The sequence below is a fragment of the Cinclus cinclus genome, chromosome 29 (assembly GCF_963662255.1).
Source record: "Cinclus cinclus chromosome 29, bCinCin1.1, whole genome shotgun sequence".
NCBI lineage: Eukaryota > Metazoa > Chordata > Aves > Passeriformes > Cinclidae > Cinclus > Cinclus cinclus.
In genome coordinates this window covers 993,100-1,012,287 of record NC_085074.1, presented here as the reverse complement: position 1 = coordinate 1,012,287, position 19,188 = coordinate 993,100, and the positions used below count along the sequence as shown (strand labels likewise).

General features: G+C 57.4%; 1 protein-coding gene across 1 annotated transcript in view; it reads right to left on the bottom strand.

Annotated features, from left to right (window-relative positions):
- Positions 1-363: 363 nt before the first annotated feature.
- TET3 (tet methylcytosine dioxygenase 3) overlaps positions 364-19,188 on the bottom strand; it is a 28,344-nt gene continuing 9,519 nt past the window's right edge. The window contains exons 4-12 of the mRNA XM_062510456.1: positions 14,242-16,462; positions 11,896-11,986; positions 11,483-11,576; positions 10,898-11,106; positions 10,349-10,499; positions 9,939-10,028; positions 9,699-9,836; positions 9,024-9,360; positions 364-8,706 (exon numbers count right to left, since the gene is read on the bottom strand). Coding sequence (XP_062366440.1) covers positions 6,971-8,706; positions 9,024-9,360; positions 9,699-9,836; positions 9,939-10,028; positions 10,349-10,499; positions 10,898-11,106; positions 11,483-11,576; positions 11,896-11,986; positions 14,242-16,462 — 5,067 coding nt within the window. The 3' untranslated portion in view covers positions 364-6,970. The remainder of the gene's footprint in view (positions 8,707-9,023; positions 9,361-9,698; positions 9,837-9,938; positions 10,029-10,348; positions 10,500-10,897; positions 11,107-11,482; positions 11,577-11,895; positions 11,987-14,241; positions 16,463-19,188) is intronic.

Sequence of the window (19,188 nt, the reverse complement as noted above, 5' to 3'; positions counted from 1 at the left end):
GGTCCCCTCCTGTCCCCACAAAGAACCTCATCCTGACCCCACAAACGGTCTCATCCTGACCCCCACAGGGCCCCTCCTTACCCCCCGGGCCCTTAAAGAAGGTTCCATCCTGCCGCCCCATTCCCATATCCAGGATCCCACCCCCCTCCCTCATCCCACAGAGGGAGCCCAATCCTCATCCTCCACCCCAAAAGGACCCTGTTCTGCTCTGCCCCCACCTTTCCCCTACCCAGAACCCCATCCAGACCCCCCAGTCCCAAAAACCCCAATCCTGCTCCCCATTCCTACACCCAGAGCCCCATCCCGCCCCTCTCCCCCTCCATTCCATCCCAATTCCAGCAGGAATTCCACACGAGCTTCGTGTTGAGTGCAAAAAATAAATATAAAATTTATTAAAACACCCACAATATTTTAAAGATATCAGGAATAATACAGCCCACGGCCCCGTGGCCGTGCCAACTCAGAATAAAATACAAATTAAAAAAAAAAAACAAAAAAAACAACAACAGAACAAAAAGAAACAAAACCAAAACCAGAGGGGAGGGGGAGGATCCAAATTTGCAATTTTTAGGCATCCTAAAAAATAAATTTACCGAAACACTGGGTGAAAGGGGAAAAGAAAAGAAGGTTAAGGAGGGGAAAAACAACACAAAGAGGGGGGAAAGAAGAAGGGAAAATTGTACAAAATAAAATTATCAGCATAAATTTACTGTCCTAGAATTATCTACAGTTTAATACACATTAATCCTATTGCCTTGAGACATGGGAAAAAAATCTACCGGTCCTCAATCCGCCCCGGAAAAAAACTTCATTTCAAGTAACCACAGTCCCGAGCCGACCAAGAAATCTTCAAGTGTGAATTTTTCGGAGCCGCCGGGACACCCCTGCGGTGTCTCCCCCCTCCACCCGTCGCCGTCCCACCTCCCCATCTCGATTATCCCAAAAAAAAAAAAAACCAAAAACAAAAAACGAAAAACAAAACGCCCAACAAAAACGCCGGAACACCCGCCCCGCCTCCGACCGAATTCCCGAATCCGAGAAGAAACGGCGCTTGATTTTTAAATTTGGAATTACCACCTCTTTTTCCTTAGCGCCGCTGTGCAAAAACAAAACAAAACAGAATTTTTAAAAAATCCCACCGGCCATAAAATTCTCCTCGCTCCCGGAATCAAAATGAGGCTGAAATTCCGGCGGTTTTGTAAATCCCTGAAGGATGCGGAGAAATGAGGAAAAACCCGGGGGGGAAGGGAAAAAGAGGAGGGCGAAAACGAAGAGGGGGAAATGAAGGAGGAAACACCGCTGCGAAAGGATCCCTGATTTCGGAAAAGCTTCACCCCGGACTCGCTGGCGGGGACTGGGGGGGGCTGAGGTATTTGACTGGGGGGGGAGGGGGGGAGGGGGAGGAGTAGCACCAATAAACCCCAAAAAAAGCTAAAAAAACAAATGGGGGAGAAAGGGTTAAAGAAAGAGCCGAGTAGAAGCGGGATGGGCGAGGCGGGGAGGGGATGAGAGCGAGGAGCTGCGGGAACGAGGGGCTAAGCCTGGGCAGGGCGGGGCTGGACACGGCTGGACACAGAGATGGACACGGAGATGGACACAGAGATGGACACGGGATGGACACAGAGATGGACACGGGATGGACACGGCGATGGACGTGGTGTTGGACATGGGGGTGGACATGGAGCTGGTGCAGGGCTGGTGCTGCAGGGGAACAGCGCCAGAACCGGGCCCGGCCGGGCAGTGCTGGGGATCTGTGCGGGGTCTTGGGGGTGCCCGAGCAGTACCGAGCTGCGCGCCGTGCCCATGCAGGGTGGGCAACCACCATGCCCATGCTCTGTGCCCAACCACCGTGTCCATGCTGTGGGCAACCACTGTGTCCACCAAGCCCCACAGCCGAACACCGTGTCCACACACCCTGGCTCAGCACCATGTCCACACACCATGGCCGAGCACCATGTCCAGGGCGTGTGGCCAAGCACGGTATCCTCGCACCATGCCTGAGCACCACCATCAAGCACCACGCTCAAGCACCGTGTCCACAACATGTGGTAAGTCACATCATGGCCGAGCACCACACCCACAGACCATGTCCAAGCTCCATGCCTGAGCACCGTGCCCAGGAACCATGGCCAAGCACCAAGTCCATGTACGAGGTCCAAGCACCAAGCAGAGCACCCATGTTTGTGTGCCACGTCTGAGCACCGTGTCCACCTACCATGTCTGAGCACCATATCCACAGTGCATGGCTGAGCACAAAGCCCGAACACAATGTTCACTCACCATGTCCACTCAACATGTCCACTCACTATGTCCACTCAACTTGTCCACTCACCATGTCCACCCACCAAGTTCACACACCATGTCCACTCAGCATGTCCAGGCACCATGTCCATGCACCATGTCCACTCACCATGTCCATGCATCATGTCTGAGCACCACGTCCATGGTGCGTGGCTGCGCACCATGCCCGAGCACCATGTCCATGCACTGTGTCCACACACTGTAGTCAAGCACCATGTCCAAGCACCATGTCTGAGCACTGCAGCCAAGCACTGTCCAGACACACTGTCCACACACCATGTTCATGTACCACGGCTGAGCACCACGTCCACGGTGCATGGCTGAGCACCATGCCCGAGCACCATGTCCATGCACCGTGTCCACGCACTGTGGTCAAGCACCACATCCACTCACCATGTCCGAGCACCAAACACAGCAGCACCGTGTCCACGCATCACATCTGAGCACCGTGCCCAAGCACCACATCCGAGCACCATGTCCATGCAGCAGTGTCTGAGCACCATGTCTGAGCACCACGTCCATGCACCAGTGTCTGAGCACCACGTCCGAGCACCATGTCCAAGCACCAATGTCTGAGCACCACGTCCAAGCACCATGTCCAAGCACCAATGTCCAAGCACCAATGTCCATGCACCAATGTCTGAGCACCACGTCCAAGCACCATGTCCAAGCACCAATGTCCAAGCACCATGTCCATGCACCAATGTCTGAGCACCACGTCTGAGCACCAGGATCAAGCACCACGTCCATTACATGTGGCCAAGCACTGGGACCAAGCACCACATCCACACATCACATCCAAGCACCACACTGAGCAGCACGGCCAAGCACCACGGCCAGGTACTGTGTCCACAAGGTGTGGCCGAGCACTGTTCCTGAGCACCACATCCAAGCATCGCGTCCATGAGCTGTGGCCGAGCACCACAACTGAGCACCGAGTCAGAGCACTGCGTCAACGACGTGTGACCTAGCACTGTGTCCCAGTGCCACATCCAAGCACCACACCCGCCATGTGTGGCCCAGCACCATGTCTGAGCACTTATGTCCACACACCTGGCCAAGCACCCCGTCTGAGCACTGTGGCCGAGCACCATGACCACACACCTGGCTGAGCACCCTGTCCAAGCGCCATGACCACACACCTGGCCAAGCACCTGGGCCAAGCACTTTGGCCGAGCCCCATGACCACACACCTGGCTGAGCACCCCGGCCAAACACTGAGACTACACACCTGTCCAAGCACTGTGGCCGAGCCCCATGACCACTCATCTGTCCGAACACCCTGTCCAAGCGCCATGACCACACACCTGGCCAAGCACCCTGGCCAAACACTGAGACTACACACCTATCCAAGCACTGCGGCCGAGCCCCATGACCACACGCCTGGCCGAGCACCATGACCACACCTGGCTGAGCCCCCTGGACATCACCTCTGAGCACCTCATCCCGGGACCACGCAGGGAACCCGCAGGGAATGGCTCCACCACAACATTGGCCGGCGGCACACCTTGGACGTGGCACCTCTTTCAGTTTGCATAAACCCAACCGGCTCTCGGCACGCCTCGAGCTGTCGCTCCAGAATAGTAAACTTCCTTCTCAACGACATTGCTTAATTTGTTTTTTGTTTTCTGGTTTTTTGTTTTTTTTTTAAATATTGGTTCCTTAATTTGATATATACATTAGTAGCACCTCAGCGAGATGGAATCAGGCAGAAGCGTGATACAGTTTGTTAAAACACCATAGCACCGTTTGTATTACAAGATTTCATTTAATAAAAATATGCCTTATAGAGCCCACAAAGCATACTCCAGTATTAAAAGGAAAAATCAGCAATTGAGGCACCTCAGGGATTCTGGTTTCCTTCTCCTTCCCATGCCTCATCCCGAGAGCATCAAGATGGGGGGGACCCAAATTGCATCCCCCGTCTCCTGCCCGAGGCGAAGCATCGCGGCCAGAAAAAGCAAAGCGGGACGAAGAAGCCGGTCGGGGCTCCCCATGCTGAGCCCTCCCTGGGGTTTCTATTGTGGGTGTTGTTCTAGCACCATTGTGGCCACGACCTGCTGCAAAATCAGGTCCCCACATCCCACTCATTAAAACATCCCTCCCCCCGAGCTCCGTGACCCCCGTGGCTTTGACAGGGGGCGGGATGAGCGCAGCTGCCGGGACGGGTAAAGGGAAAAGATTTTGCTTGGAAACAGCCTCTCAGCAGCAAGGGGTAAAGAGCTGTGCATAGATTTCGAGTTTGTGTAGAAGTCTGAAGCGTGCGAATTTGTAATGACTGAGAGTTGAGGTAGGTTAGACGTTTATGTAGTGTAAAAACGTGAGACTGCAGCAGTTCTCGCTCCCCGACCCGCGGCACCGGCAGCTCCCCGCTCTCCCGGGCTGAACCCGCCAGAGCCAACGCCGCGCCGGACTGACCCCTCCCTGCACTGAAAAACCTCTGAGCAAGCAGGACTTAGACAGGTTACATGGACCATCACCTTCTCTGAGCACTCCTTCTCCTCCTCCAAGGCACCCCCGTCACGCCAGCCAGAGACTGGGTGAAACCAATGGGGCCGGCACCCGAATCCGGCCCCGGATCTGCCGGGTCCCCCCTCCGCGTCCCAAACCACAGCAACACGGCGGGTCCCGGCATCGCCCGTGGGCATCCCTAAAATCTGACTTGCTGTCGACTCTTACGATCCTGATATGCTATTGGGTATTTTTAAGAAAAGCGGGAATAGCTCATTGAGTTTCCTTGTCAAATATACGTGACTTTACAGATTACGGTTAAAAAACAGAACCAAAAACAAAAAAAATCATTAATGATGAAGGACGGACAAAGCATGTTAAATATTCTGCCAGTATTTACAGTTCTCCCACGATAATCTTGTTTAAAACATACTGCTTCAAGTTGGGGGGAGTGGGGGGAGAGGAAAGAGGGGAGTTGTTTGCTTTTTAAGTTTCGCTTTTTTTTTTTAAATCTAGGTGAAAGTGCTTTTAAAAAAAATTCTTTCCCTATTTACAGGTTTAAAATCAGACCACGTAAATGTTCAGGCTGTTTTACCGAGATCCTGCTGATCCGTGCCCGTGCGCGAGGGAGGGAGGGTGACAGTAAACACGAGGTGATCCCGCACGGTGACGGCGTCGGCGCTGCCTCGCTGGCTCTCCAAAAGGCACCTCAAAGTGCAAAAGCAACGAACCCTCCCCACCACAGGGATGCCGGCCCCCAGCTCCGGCCACGCCACGCTCCTGGTGAGCCACGGGGCAGCTCGGCCGCACTCTGTCCGTCACAGCACATCTCCGGTGCCGGGCGGGAAGTCTCAGCTGAGAGTGTTCGAAAAGCACCACGCAGTTGTCATCGTTGCTGGGTTATTGGTTGGGTTGGGGTTTCATTTTGTTTTTGTTTGTTGTTTATTTTTTTTTTTGCGGGAAGAGCAGTGATCCGTAGCAAGGAGGGATGGCACCCAGGGAGAAAAAGAGCACCGAGCCCCAGCGGTGCTGGCCACAGCTCACCGGCACCGGTGGGGAAGGCGGACCCAGCGGGGGTTTGGCCAGCCAAGTCTTGGGATTCACTCTTCCCAGAGCCAATTGCACGGAGAAAGTCCCCCGAAGACGGAAAGCACCAGACTTTAGCAACAGTGATGTACAGAGAGCAACACTTGCTATTCACAGTTTGGGGTTGGTTTGTGATTTTTTCCTGTTTTTTGTATTTTAAAATTTTTTTTCTTCTTCTGTTTTTGTCCTGTTGGCTCCTATGGAGACGCCGCTGCTACCACTTGCCCTGGGGCCGTGGGCAAAGGAGCCCCAAGTCTGAGCCCAAGTGCAGCCCCTGGCAGCAGCATTCCCCAGCCCGGACATGTCCTGAGGTCTCCAGTGCCAGGAGAGACACTGGCTTGCTCTGTGATGGCAGAACCAATCCCGCCAGAGGTGAGGAGCCAAGCGGAGACTCGCCATCCCGGGACAGCCCGCTGGCTCCCGTTGCTGTGAGAAAGGACTCCTCGAGCTGCAAAATTGGTGGTTTTAGGTCCTTGGAATAAAAACAATCGGATGTTCAGCGTGTCTGGCTGATGGTAAAGCACATGGTCCCACCAGCCCCTACATGGCAGAGCTGGAGGGAGTCACCTCTTGCCTTTAAGCTGATTCGGTGTTCAGGTTGCTTTGGATTCATGATTAGGATGGTTTTTCAATGTTGGCTTCTCTTTTGATGACCGGCTTTGTTGTTATCATTGGAGTAAAAAACAAAATCAATTCAAATCCAACAAACAGGCCATTTTAAGTGGAATTAAAAACCTCTCCTTGCGAAAGGACACTAGCAAATTCATCCAAGGCTAGATTAAAAAACATGGAGATATAAATATGAGATTACCTAAACTCATCAAACAGCATCATTCCTCTTGGGTTTTTTAACCAAGTTTTGCTTGGTTTGCCAACTCCTCGCCGGGCACAGCTCTCCAACGGCGTGAGCCCGCACCGGCTGCGCTGTTCCCGAGCACGTGCGTTGGGTTTGTTTCCTATGGGTTGGGTTGGTTTTTTTTGTGTGTGTGGTTGTTGTGTTTCGTTTCGGTTTTGTGTATTTACTTTTGTTTTCTTCTCCCCCACGCTTGAGGAGAAAGCACCACAAAGCAATGCCGGACTCCGGCGCTGCCGAGGGTTGAGGTAAGATGGGGCCAGGGCGGTCACCTCCGTCTCAGATCCAGCGGCTGTAGGGGCCCGTCACCTTGGTGTAGGCATAGGAGGACACAGTGATGGCGGAGTTGGTGGGGATGGCCACCGCCTGCCGTGTGGGGACCGAGTCCCTCCTCTCCTTGATGGGTGCCTCGGTCGCCAACGCACCACCCCATTTGCGCTTCTTGGCAAAGGCTTTGGCATCCGGTGGCAACCCCAGACGCGCCGCCTCCTCCTGCCGGGCCCGAGCCCGCTCCGCTAGCTGCTTCATCTTGGCCTCCCACAGCGCCAGGCCGTGGTTGGGCTGGTTCAAGTTCTTGTGTTGGTAGAAGACGAGGGAGATGCGGGTGGGGTGGCAGCGGTTGGGTTTCTTCAGTGGGGTGGTGGCGTGGAGCTCGCGGCGGGCGCACTCGATGAGGATGGAGCCGTGGGCAGGTGCCACAGCCACGCCGCCGATGTTCTCATCCAGGAAGTTGTGCTCACTGTCCGACCACTCCTCTTCCTCTTCCTCCTCCTCTTCCTCCTCCTCTTCCTCTTCCTCCTTCACCGCCTTCTCCGGCAGATCTTCCTCCAGGCCAAAGGGGTCCCACGGCTTTTCCTGGCGGGGCCCTGCTGCCCCCTTCTCACCCACCGCTGCCTCCCACTGCTTCTCCGGCAGCCCCGGGCTGGGTGCCGGTGTCCTCCGCTCCTCCACCTTCACGGAGCTCCACGGCTCCTCGGGGAAGCTGGGGAGCCCTGGCAGAGCTGAGCTGAACCCCAGTGACCCCAGCAGGCTCGGGGTGCCCGTACCAGCCAGCGCTGTCTCCCCCAGCTTGCACGGGCTCCAAGGTTTCGGCAGCAAGCCCGAACTGTGCGCCGCTGCCACCGGCTCTCCTGCCAGGATGTTGGACCACTGCTTCTCCGGCGGTGGCAAGCGCATAGCGGCATCGAAGGCGCTCAGCTTCTCCTGCCCGCCTGAGCCTGGGGCCAGGGCGCTCCATGACTCCTCGGCCATGCTAGTCCTCTCGGGGGAAGCTGTGCCCCGCGGCGCCTTGAAGGGGCTCCACTGCTGCTCTGGTGCCGTGCCATGCACAGGGACAGCCGGCAGCGTTAAGCCAGTGCCAGGCATGGCTGCAGCACTGGGAAGGGGCTCGATGGCAGGCGGGGGGTCTGGAGGTTCCTGCTTGATGGGCCGGCTGCCGAAACAGTTCTGTGCGAACGACGATGCCTCCTCCGAGCCCGAGCTAGTCCTGTGTGCCCCGGCTGCTGCTGCCGCTGCTTTCTGCTGGCTGGCATAGCGGTTGGCTCGCTCGTAGGTGCGCTGGTGATGGTTTTTGCTCCGCACGCTGTGCGGGATGGGCTCGGGGAAATTGGTGTTCCCGTAGGGGTGGTTGAGGTTCTCCTGCAGCGCTGAGACGTCGGGCTTTTTCTCGTAGCCGTTGCTCACCCAGCTGTTCCCGCTCCTCTCAGGCACCCCGTAATTGAGAAACTGCGAGGGGAACACATGGTTGCTGGAAAAGCCATAATACCCGAAGGAGGGAAGCGCGAACTTGGAGTGAAACCCGTTCACGGAAGGCAGATTGGGCTGTGCATAGTAGGAATGGTAAGAGTAAACACTGTTCATGCTGTATGGGTCAGAGGGCCGGCAGCTGCCCAGCACCGAGTAGCTCTCCACCACCGCATTGCCGTTGTACTTGAAGGCGTTGTAATGGCTCTGGGGTTCCACCTTGATGGAAGGTTTCAGCGGCTGCGGGGGTATCCCGCCTTTCAGTGCCATACCTGTGGGACAGCACACACAGCCCCTGTGACCTGCCGGCTGAGGAAGCCACCAGAGGGGAGCCAGGACCCCAAAACAGTCGGCCAGACTCAGAAATCCCACAGCGATGGGTTTGCCAGCCAACAGCAGAGGCTGGAAACACTTGCCATCACCTGGCACACCGGCATCGAGTCACACCTTTGTGAAAACCCAGGTGGCACAGAGATACCATCCAGCACCACAACACAGCAGCCCAAGAAAGTGCCCAACCACATTCCCATCCCCTCACACACTTTACAGCAGTTCAGGAAGGCAGGACCTCACCTCTTTCCCCCGTTACCTGCATTTGGTTGGAGCGTGGGGAGCTCGAGCGCTTCCTGCTTGATCTTCTCCGGCGTCATCAGCTTCTCTTTCTGCAGCTTCTTCTTCTCAGCAGCAGCTCTCCTGGCTTCCAGCTGCCGCTGCCGGCAGGACTTGGCGGGCTCAGGCAGCTTGCGGACCTCGCGGGGGAAGGACGTGAGCACCTGGATGGCCCCACTGCCCACCTTGGCGTTCTGGTTCTCCTCGCTGCCAAACTCATCTGTGCTGGACATCTTGTAGAGGGGGAGGACGTGCAGCTGCTCATCTTCAGGAATTTTCCCCACCACACGATTGTCTTCCTTTGTCAGCGTGCAGACCTGGCCAGAGCAGGTGCTGTAAGTGGGATGCTGATGGATGTGGCCCATGTTGGACAAGCCAAACCTCCCATTTCTTCCCCACACTGACGTGAAGCCACAACCAGCCTGGCATCCCTCCAGCCTGCTCTGGTCCCCAGCTGCAATTTGGAAACCTCCCATGGGGTTTGGATTGGACAAAAGTAGATGCTGGTTAGACCTGAGCAGCTCATGTGAGATGTGCCCACACCAAAGACCTGGAGTGGGACATGGATGGGACAACTGGGCATGGAGCCCCTCAAACAGGAGCATCCCAAATTAGGGGGGAGCACCTCAAAAAGCCCTGCCTGGCACCTGCTTACCACAGTGCAGCCGTTGTAGAGGTTATGCTGGTCCTTGTGAGCGTGAGCACAGAAGTCCATGCATGCCGTCACCCCCGAGAACGGCCTGCCCTCCTTCAAGCCCAACCGGCAGTCGATGGCTACATCCTCGTTGGTGACCTGTGGAATGAGGAGCTGGTTACCCAAAATCCTCTAACACCACCACCCGGCATCCATTCCAGCTGTGTGGCAACCATTGCTGGGAGATGGGATGACCAGGACCTGGTTTTGGTAGGCTTGTGGTGCCAGCCTCTTGTAAAGTGGAGCAACCTCAGTGGCCAAGTCCTGAAAGCTTCTCCGGAGCAGCTCTTCCTGTGGTAGGGAAAAGAGAAGGATGTTACCTAGGGGCTTCAGAGCCCACAGACCCCACACCCAACAGTTCCCACCATATCCACCACAGTACAAAGCACGTGGCTTAAAATCCTCATGAGAATTTGGCCATTCAACCTCCAGCCTCACTGTCTGTTCTGTTTTCACTTGCTTGACCCTCTGGCTCTTCCCTGGGATTTCTACAGAGGCCCCATTATTTTCTTCATCTCTCTAGTCCATAAAAAACCCCACAAGGAATCCTATTTTCAAAGTCCTGAGAGAAAAGGAGCTCCAAGCTACCCCACTCCACCCGTATCACCCACCTCTTTGGGATTGTCTCCCACCAGCCTGAACTTGCGGGGGGTTTTGCTGCGGGCGTATTTGCAGCCGTTGAAATACATGCTCCAGGAGCAGCCGAAGGAGAAGGAAGCACCACAGGTGTTGGGGTCCTTGCCTTGGCATGCGCAGGTCCGGCTGTGGGGGGGACATGGAGCAGGAGCATCAACCACCAGTGCCGTGCAGTGCTGGCAGCTCTGGGAACAAGAAGGAGCCCCGCATCCCATTCCCACATCCCATTCCTACATCCCATTCCTGCATCTCGTACCCTCATCCCCTTCCCGCATCCCGTTCCCATATCCCATTGCTGCATCTCGTTCCCTCATCCCATTCCCGCATCCCATTCTCACATCCCATTCCTACGTCTCATTCCCTCATCCCGATCCCACATCCCATTCCCTCATCCCATTCCCTCATCCCATTCTCTCCTCCCGTTCCCTCATCCCCTTCTTGCATCCCATTCCTACATCCTGTTCCTGCATCCTATTCCCATACCCCATCTCCCCAGCCCGGGCTGTGCTGGCAGTGGGACTCACTCGTCGTTGAGGCCGCAGCGGCGGCTGGTGGGGTTGCCGTACTTGGTGAGGGTGTCAGTGAGCTCCTGGTACAGCGTGTCCCCCAGCGTGCGGGGGATGCCCTCCCAGGCTAGGATGAGGATGATGATGACAGCGTTCTGGCAGTGGTGGCCGGCACGGTGCCGCACCAGGCACAGCAATTTCTCCTCTTGGTTGTGTCTGCGGATCACCTGGGAAACAGAGGGGACAAGTCAGACTCCTCCAATAAACACCTCCGGGGGTAGGGAGGTTCCTACAGGTGGGTCCTGGCTGCCTTCTCCAGTGCCCTGTGGGGTGTGTGGGGCAGAGCTGGGCATATTCCCATGGCTGCATTCACCCCGTGGGCTTTGGAAGGCTGGAGGGAACTGCTGGCACTGGACACGCCGTTCCACAGGTGCCAAGGGTGGGAAGCCCCAAGGAGTTTCCCTCACTTCCTCCTTTCCAGCCACAAAACGAGCAGCCCCTCCCCTGCCCACTGTGGCCACACCAGCCAGGGGGAACTCCTGGTACCCCAGTCATGGAGGGAATGAGCTCAGGGAGGCTGCAAGGGGGACGAGAGGCACTCACCCACTTGGCGATGGGGCAGCCCCGGGAGCTCTTGCCCTCCTTGCCCGTGTAGATGACCTTCTCAATGCGGATGGCCTTGCCCTTCTCGCCGTACCTGCCAGGGCACGGCTGTCAGCCCCACAGCCCCCACACACAAGAGCCCCACTTGCCTTCAGGGGTCCCGCTCACCCTCACAAACGTCCACTTTACCTGACAGGACCCCACTCACCCTCTCCAAGACCCACTCTCTTGATAGGACCCCATTCACCAGACAGGACCCCACTTGCTCTCTGAAGCCCTCCTCTCTCAATAGGACCCCACTCACCCTGACAGGACCCCACTCCCCCTGACAGGACTCCACTCACCCTCTCAAGCCCCCAGTGCCCTGACAGGACCCCAGCCCCCACGCTGGCCCCACGGTGAGGGGCTCTTACCGCTCCTCCATGAGCTCCCGGATGGAGGCCACGGTGGGCCCCGAGCCCAGGTGGGTGTAATACGGCCCCTCATCCTTCTCCACGATTTGCTCTGCAGAGATGGGAGTGAGGGACAGAGATTTTGCCGTTTGCACCTTTCCTGGCTGCCCCGGAGGTTTCCAAACACCCCAATTCCCTCAAACCAAGCACTTCGGCATCAAAAATCAAGGGTTTGTTAAACAGCATCTCCTCATTGCCTGCTCTGGAAGATTCTGCCAGCACTGAAATGCTGCTGCTCACCCATCAACACCCACCCCTTTTTGGGACCCAAAAACCCCCTGAACAGCCACAGCTCTTCCAAGCACCCTGGCAGCGACCACGACTCTATCCAGGGAACCTGCTCTGGCCACTCAAGCTCTGCTGAGTGGGAAATTCAGATTCCAAACTTCATCCTAGACCCACTGCTCTCCACCAGCTCCCACCCAGGGCTCCTGTCCAGAACCTCCCCCAGCCACCAGCCCAGCTGGACACTGCCAAAGCCATCATGGGAGGATTTGGGGAGTTATTGGTGCCTAATTCAGGCTTTTCCCAGAGGATTTGGGGATGCTCATGGGATGCCCTGAGCTGACTGAGCCTGTGCAAGGAAGGAGCTTGGGGGGCAAGGCAGAAGGATGAGGAGGCTACAGGAGAAGGATTTGGGCTATGGGAGAAGGATTTGGGCTACAGGAGAAGGATACTGGGGCTTCAGGAGGATCTTGGGGCTGCAGAAGGATCCTGGGGCTATGAAAGAGGGTTACTGGGACTACTGGAAGACACTGGGACTGCTGGAGGATCCTGAGGCTTCAGAAGAAAGACAGTGGAGCTACAGGAGAATCTTGGAGTTACAGGAGACAGATGCTGGAGCTGCAAGAAGAGGATCCTAGGGCTTCAGGAGAAGGACACTGGGATACAGCCCTGCAACCAGCACCCCCCTCACACAACAAACCCCTGGGGGCTTTCAGGGCACGAAGGAGCTGCTGTGGAAAGCAATTGACGCCCCAGGAAGCCCCACAGTGCGGGGTGGATCCTGGCGCACTAGGATGCTCCAGCACCACCAGCTGGGTTGTGTCCAGCACCATGGCCAGGACTAGTCTGCCTTTGCATCCCTCTGCTCTTCACTGCCCTGATTTTCATTCCCCTCATGTCCACCTGGCTGGGAGCCAGGCTGAGGAGAAAGCCGGGCTCAGCTGGGCTGCAGCTGGCCAGACAGGGATCAATACAGGACACATGGAAAAGGCTCATTTTATTACAGCCTCCAACAGCACTGAGCCTGGCTCCTGCTTCATTTCTTTCTCTCACAGTTTTTCCTTGAGAAAACAGAGAAGTGGAAAGGGGGGGAATCCCCCCTCTCCCAGCCTCTAAACAGATCTTTTCCTGGCAGACTGGGTTTGAGCAGCTTCAGGAAAGCTTTCCCTCCTCTCTCTGGAGTTTGGGCTCATTCCTCCTGCCATTTACAAGCAAATAAATTAATAATCATAAACCCCACTAATAAAGTGCAGCTTGTGCTTAGCTCAGGGCCTCCTCTCCCAGCAGTGGAGGGGTTGTTTTTCCAGCTGGATGCCCCAAATCCTCACCCTGCTGCTCCCAGGGGAGCACACAGCTCCAGTCTAAATACAAGGGAGGGAATACCCAATTCCCCACCCTCAGATGGAGGTGGACTGAAAGGACTGAGTAGGAATTCTCTAGCACTTACTGCAAAGTCTAACAAATGCCAATACACACCAAAAAAAAAAAAAAAAACCACACATGAAACCCCCAAAAATCCGAGAACGTGGTGATTTTTCAATGCATCCCAGTGGGACTGGCCAGCAAACAAGGCAGCACCCCAGCAGCAAGTATTTCTCCAGTGACAAGCACAAGCATCAAGACGAAGTATGGGTTACTCAAAGCAACCTGAACCAACTAATTTGGCTGAAAATACCAGGAATAACCAGGTGAGAGTGGGTTTATGTGGGTTTTGACACTGAGACCACGATGGATTCATGGGATTCAGCTGGTTAAGGTTAAAGAGAAGGAAAACCCAGCAGTTTTGCTGATCATCCAAACCCCCCTTTGCACAGCCAGCGGCACCAGTGCCACCCCTGCGGTGACGTAGGCAGGCATTCGGGATTTCCATCCAACTGTAAAACCAAGAGAGGAGAAGAGAAAGCAAAAGGGAGCTCCAACCCACCAGGGTTTCACCACTTGAGTGCCTTACCTCCCCAGAACCTAGGGCCTTGCTGGTGGCACAGCTTCACTCCAGTATCCACCTAGGCCAATCCCACCCTGCAAAGGCACCTCCTCACTCTGCCTCCCCCCTCACCACCCCCAGCACAGCTGCTCACTCACCAACACAGTCACAGGTAGGGAATTCTGCCTGTGCCCTCTTGGCCGGGGTGTCCAGGAGGCTTTTGGTCGGTGTGTCCAGGTATTTCAGTGGAGACTCCAAAAAGCCGCTCAGGGTCGGTGTCAGCGGCACCTCATCCTTGGTGGGTGTTCTGTCCACGTTGTCCGTGTCCGGGTTTTGGCTTTCCTCAGAGTAAAAACACGTGGTAGATACCACGGTGATAGCACCAGAAGACTCAATTTTGATCTGTTTGGGGGAGCGGGCAGTGAAGGGTGGCTCTGACAGCACCCCCTTCCCTGGAGAGACACTTTTGGGTCCAGCTTGGGGAGCACTGCTCAGAGCCAGGGCAGCGGTGGTGGTGGTGGGGGGGGACCCTTGTGGGGCTGGTGGTGGCCCGCCCGGCAGCTCGGCAGCCCCAGGGGCAAGTGGGGCAGGCGTCTCGGGAGGCGGCAAATTGAAATTCTCCCCAAACTCAGCTTCAAATTGTCGGATGAGCTCTTCCAACTTGTCATCCACCATGATGGGAGCTGAGGTGGTCGGCGGGGGGGCAGCCGGTGCTTCATCCGAGCCAGTCGAGCCTGCCGGCGCCGAGTGAATGTGGGGGCCCCCGCCCGGGGCACCCCTTTCCTGAGAATCGGAAGCCGGAGGGACGCCGTCCAGGGGGTTTGGTGGCGGGGGGCATGCGGCGGGCAGGGGTAGTGCAAGAGGCTGGTGCGGGAAGGCTGGCGGCGGCAGTTCCGTTTGCATCTCTTCGGCGGGGGGTTCGGCGGGGGGTTCGGCGGGCGCCCGAAACCCCTCCAGGCTGATCTGCCAGAGGGGAGGGAAGAGCGGCTGCGAGTCCTTCTGCTTTGCCTTCTTGATCTGCACTTGCTTGCGGAGAGGTTTGGCCGGTGGGGGCTTTTCAGGCGGCGTTTTCTTCTTCTTCTCTTTGGGCTGCTTTTCAAAGGGCTTGGGGGCTGTGGCCGGGGTGCTGGGAGCCCACCAGCCGCTCGGCCGGTCCGGGGGTGTTGCTGCCGCTGCCAGGCTTTGCTCGAGGAAGAGGCTGCGCTTGTGGTGGAGATGCTGCTGCAGGACCAGCTGTGTCTTCTTGTGCAGGTCGGGCTCCGGCGGTGCTGGCGGCAAGCGGGGGCCACCCGGTGCTTCTTTGCTGGGTGCTCGCTCAGGGGGTTCTGTTTTGGGGGCTGCCACTTTGCCGGCCATTGCTTCGGGTCTCTTGAAAGCTGCCTTGATGTAGTCGTCAGCATTACCCAGCAGCTGCTCCAGCTCTGCCATGGGGTCTCCAGCCCCTGCTGCCCCCTCGGCCTCCAGCCCCCAAGCAGCTGCGAAGTTCCCTCGCGGAGGCGCCGCGCCAAAAAATGGCTCAGGTGCTGCTCCCGGCTCCGGAGGGTACCGGGGCTCATCCCCTTGGTGCCACGCGGCCCCCGGCGGGCCGAGGGGGCCGGGGCCAAAGGGGACGGTGGGGGTTGGCGGCGGCGGCGGGGGCTGCCCATCGCCCGCAGGCTGGGGCAGAGCGGCCGAGAGCTGTGTGAGGGCTTCGATGGCTATGGCGGTCTGCAGGCTGATGTTCTTCTCCTTGGCGATGGTCAATGCGCTCTGGGAAAAGGGGAGGCCGTCGGGCGGGCATGGTTCGGCAGCCTCAGGCACCAGCTGGGGGTCGATAGCACCTTCTGGGGGAGGAGGCGGGGGGATGGCAGCGGCGTGGGGCCGCGGTGATGCCAGCTCTTCTCCGAGAGCTGTCTTGATCTTCTGCTCCAGCCATTCCAGGTAGTCAGGGCACTCGGGGCCGTCGCAGTTGCAGTTGGGGGGCTTCACACCATGCTTGGCCAAAGCCAGGGCGGCCTTGAGGGCGTGCAGGTCCTCTCCCCGTGGCACCCGGTCTGCTGTGCCCAGCCCACCCCGGCTCATCTCTGAGTCAAACTTCTCGTACAGCAGCGACGGCGATGCCGGCGGTGGGAGCCGGTAGGAGGAAACGGCTTCAGCCACTGCTGAAAAGGCCACCAGGTTCCGGACGTCTTCCAAGTGGGCTTTGCCAGTGGTGGGCGGCTGGCCCGGTGACCACCCGCTGGGCTCCATCAGTGCAGTACCCCCCGCCTCCGGCCGGCCCCCATTCACCAGGCTCAGCCTGCTGCCCTCGTTCAGCCGCCTTTCTTCCACATAATTAATTGGCCCTTCTTCCATTTGGCTTCTGCTAGGTCCATCAACTGTGTTGCCCGTCGAACCTGTCTGTGAGGAGGGAGAGAGAAGAGACGTGAGTATCCCATGTGTCATCTTCCCCAACACTATTTTTTTCCCTCTGTTTCCTTTAGTTCCCCTTTCCCCATCTCATTTTCTGACCAGGGGAGGGGGATGAAAATATAGACAAGCCACGCAAGAAACCGATCGCCACTGACAAAGCCACGTGGGTGCTGCCCAGCTGAGTGAGGAGCAGCTCGGCTTGGAAGGCAGCCCCGTGCCACCCACTTCCCCTCCCCGCCACTCAGCTTTCGAAATTGCTCACGGGATTTCCATCACCCACCAAGCACAACACGCACGGGGTGGGACAGGGAAGGTGTCCCAGGCTGCGGTAACACAGTTTGCCCCCAGTGAAGGAAGCAGCACAAGGAGGAGAGGGGGTGTTTTTGGAGCTGTGCCATGAGCCAACATCCTGGCCAGGAGCAGCCAGGGGGCTGTGGCAGGGCAGGAAGTCGCTGAGTTGGCTATGCTGGTGCCAGGGGCTGCTTTCACCTCAAATAACCCGGCGTCTGTATCAACACGGCTGCTGGCAGGACCAGTGCCATGCCAGGGACACTCCAAAACCACCCGGCCATGCCAGCACCAGGCAGTGGCACCCAGGAAGCCCAACACCCCAGCTCTGGGCTGGACACCCCGATTAAGACCCTCCAAGGGGTTCTACCAGGGATGGAGGTGTTATGTTCTCTGAGGTGCTGTCCCACCTGAGCATTTCAGGCCGTCTGCCGATAACCAGGGGGACCTTCCGGCAAGCTAAAAATACGGCAAAGTTCAGTGGAAAAACCCTGCCAAAGCAAGCAAAGGCTGTGGGCAGAGTTTCCTGCCTCTGGACAGCGCCTCGTGGGAAGGATCCGCAGCTCAGATTCGTGAGGACACCCGAATTACAAAGTTACACCTCCGAGGGAAGGGTGTTCAAAGAGTCCCTGTGTAGCTCTTTTAACCCTTCAGGCACCACGGAGTCCTTCACCCTCCGCGCTGAAATCGTGAGCAGAGCCATGCTGGAGAGATAAGAAGGCTGCTGACTTCGGCGAAACCTCGGAGGAACCACTCCCAGCACGACTCTTTCCAAAAAAAACCCTTTTCCCCAGCGGTGAAAACCCCGAGGGGAGCACAGTGCGATCGCTCCGGCATCACCACGGTGCTGCCGTGGGTTTTTAGAGGGGCTCCGGTGCCCTCGGGGCATCAGCGAAGCCGCGAGCGATGGGACCAGTCCGGCAGGTCTGGGGAGAAAGCGCCTGCCCCGCAGCCCGGGCAGGGTGGGGACAGCACGCCTCCGCTCTGCTTTGCAAACCCGGCCTCGCCCGTCCTTCCTCCTCCTCCTCCCCGGCCAAAGGGGATTTTCCCAAGCGCCCGGGAGATAAACGCCCTGACCCCCCACTCAAGGATTCGGGGGGACACGCTGGTGCCCCCAAAGTGTCGCAGCGGTGATGCCAGCCCAGGGAAATGATGGCAAACCTGGTTTTGCTCAGGATGGAGAGAGGCCCCAAGGGTTTTCCCCTGGAAGGAACCTGGAAAGGGAAGGGGAAGCCCCAAAAATCAGCCGCAGGGCCAGGGAGGCACCTTGGGCTGCTCCATCCCATAAACTGGGTTATGGAACTGGGCTGGGAAGTGTTCAAGGGAAGGTGTAAACATCCCCCGCTGCTCTTAAAGGGTTAACCCGAAAGCCACAACCTTCCCCAAATCAGTGGGGAAGAAAACTTCACACACACACACACACACACACACACACACACATATATATAGGTAACAATTTTTTTTTCTTGGCTCTCCCATCCACCTCCTTTTGTTTCTGGCCCTGTTGGCTGGGAGATGGAAAAACCTCGCAGCTTCTCCTCAAGAATCGACTCTGGCTGCATCCGCAACAATCCCCCCCCTCTCTGCCGTGGACACCAATTCATCCGCCCTCAGCGTATTTTCCTCGGAAAAAGTACTGCCTGCCCAAATCTCCCGGACCTCCTTCCATTCACCCCGGGTAAGGATAAAAACTGAGGAGAGGAGGCAGGGGGGAGGGGAGGAAATAAATTAAAATAAAGAGAAAACCAAGCGATATGGTTCGGGTGAACTCAGCCGCTCCTGCACATCCCCCTTCTGCATCCTCCGGATGCTATAAAAGGGGAGAAAATCCCCGTGAGGACAAAAACTTTTTTTTTAATTTTTTTTTTTAATTTGCCCCCCATCCCCCAGTTTAAATGCCTTAAACAGAAGGAAGGAAAGGGGGGGGGGGGGTGAAATAAAAAAAAAAAACACAGAGGCTTGGAGAGTTTCCAGCCTGGGCTGCGCTCCCTGGGAATAGTCCGGAGCGGTTTGTAACGCAGCGAGCGCTGGGGAGCGCGGCGGGGGCATGGTGCCGGATTCGGGAACGGCACTTACGTGTGCAGGGCAGGGAGGCGAAGCCGCGGGCGACGGCGGCACCGTCCGGGCCGGGAGAGACCGAGCGGGAGCCCCGGGAGCCCCGGCCCTCCCCGCCCCCTGCCAAACCAGCTGCAGGAGCCATTAGTGCCGGCGCCGCGCGCACGTACGGACCGGCCGGCGGACGGACGGACGGACGGACTGACTGGATGAATGGACGGACAGTGGAGGCCCCACGCCGCCCTCGCCTCCCGCCGGTCTTGGCCGGGTCCCGAGAGCGGTCTCGATCCCCACGGGGAGCACGGGGGAGACCCGGCAGGGAAGGGCGGCCACAGCTCCGGCTGCTGGGGCAGTAGCAGCGGCCCGAGAGA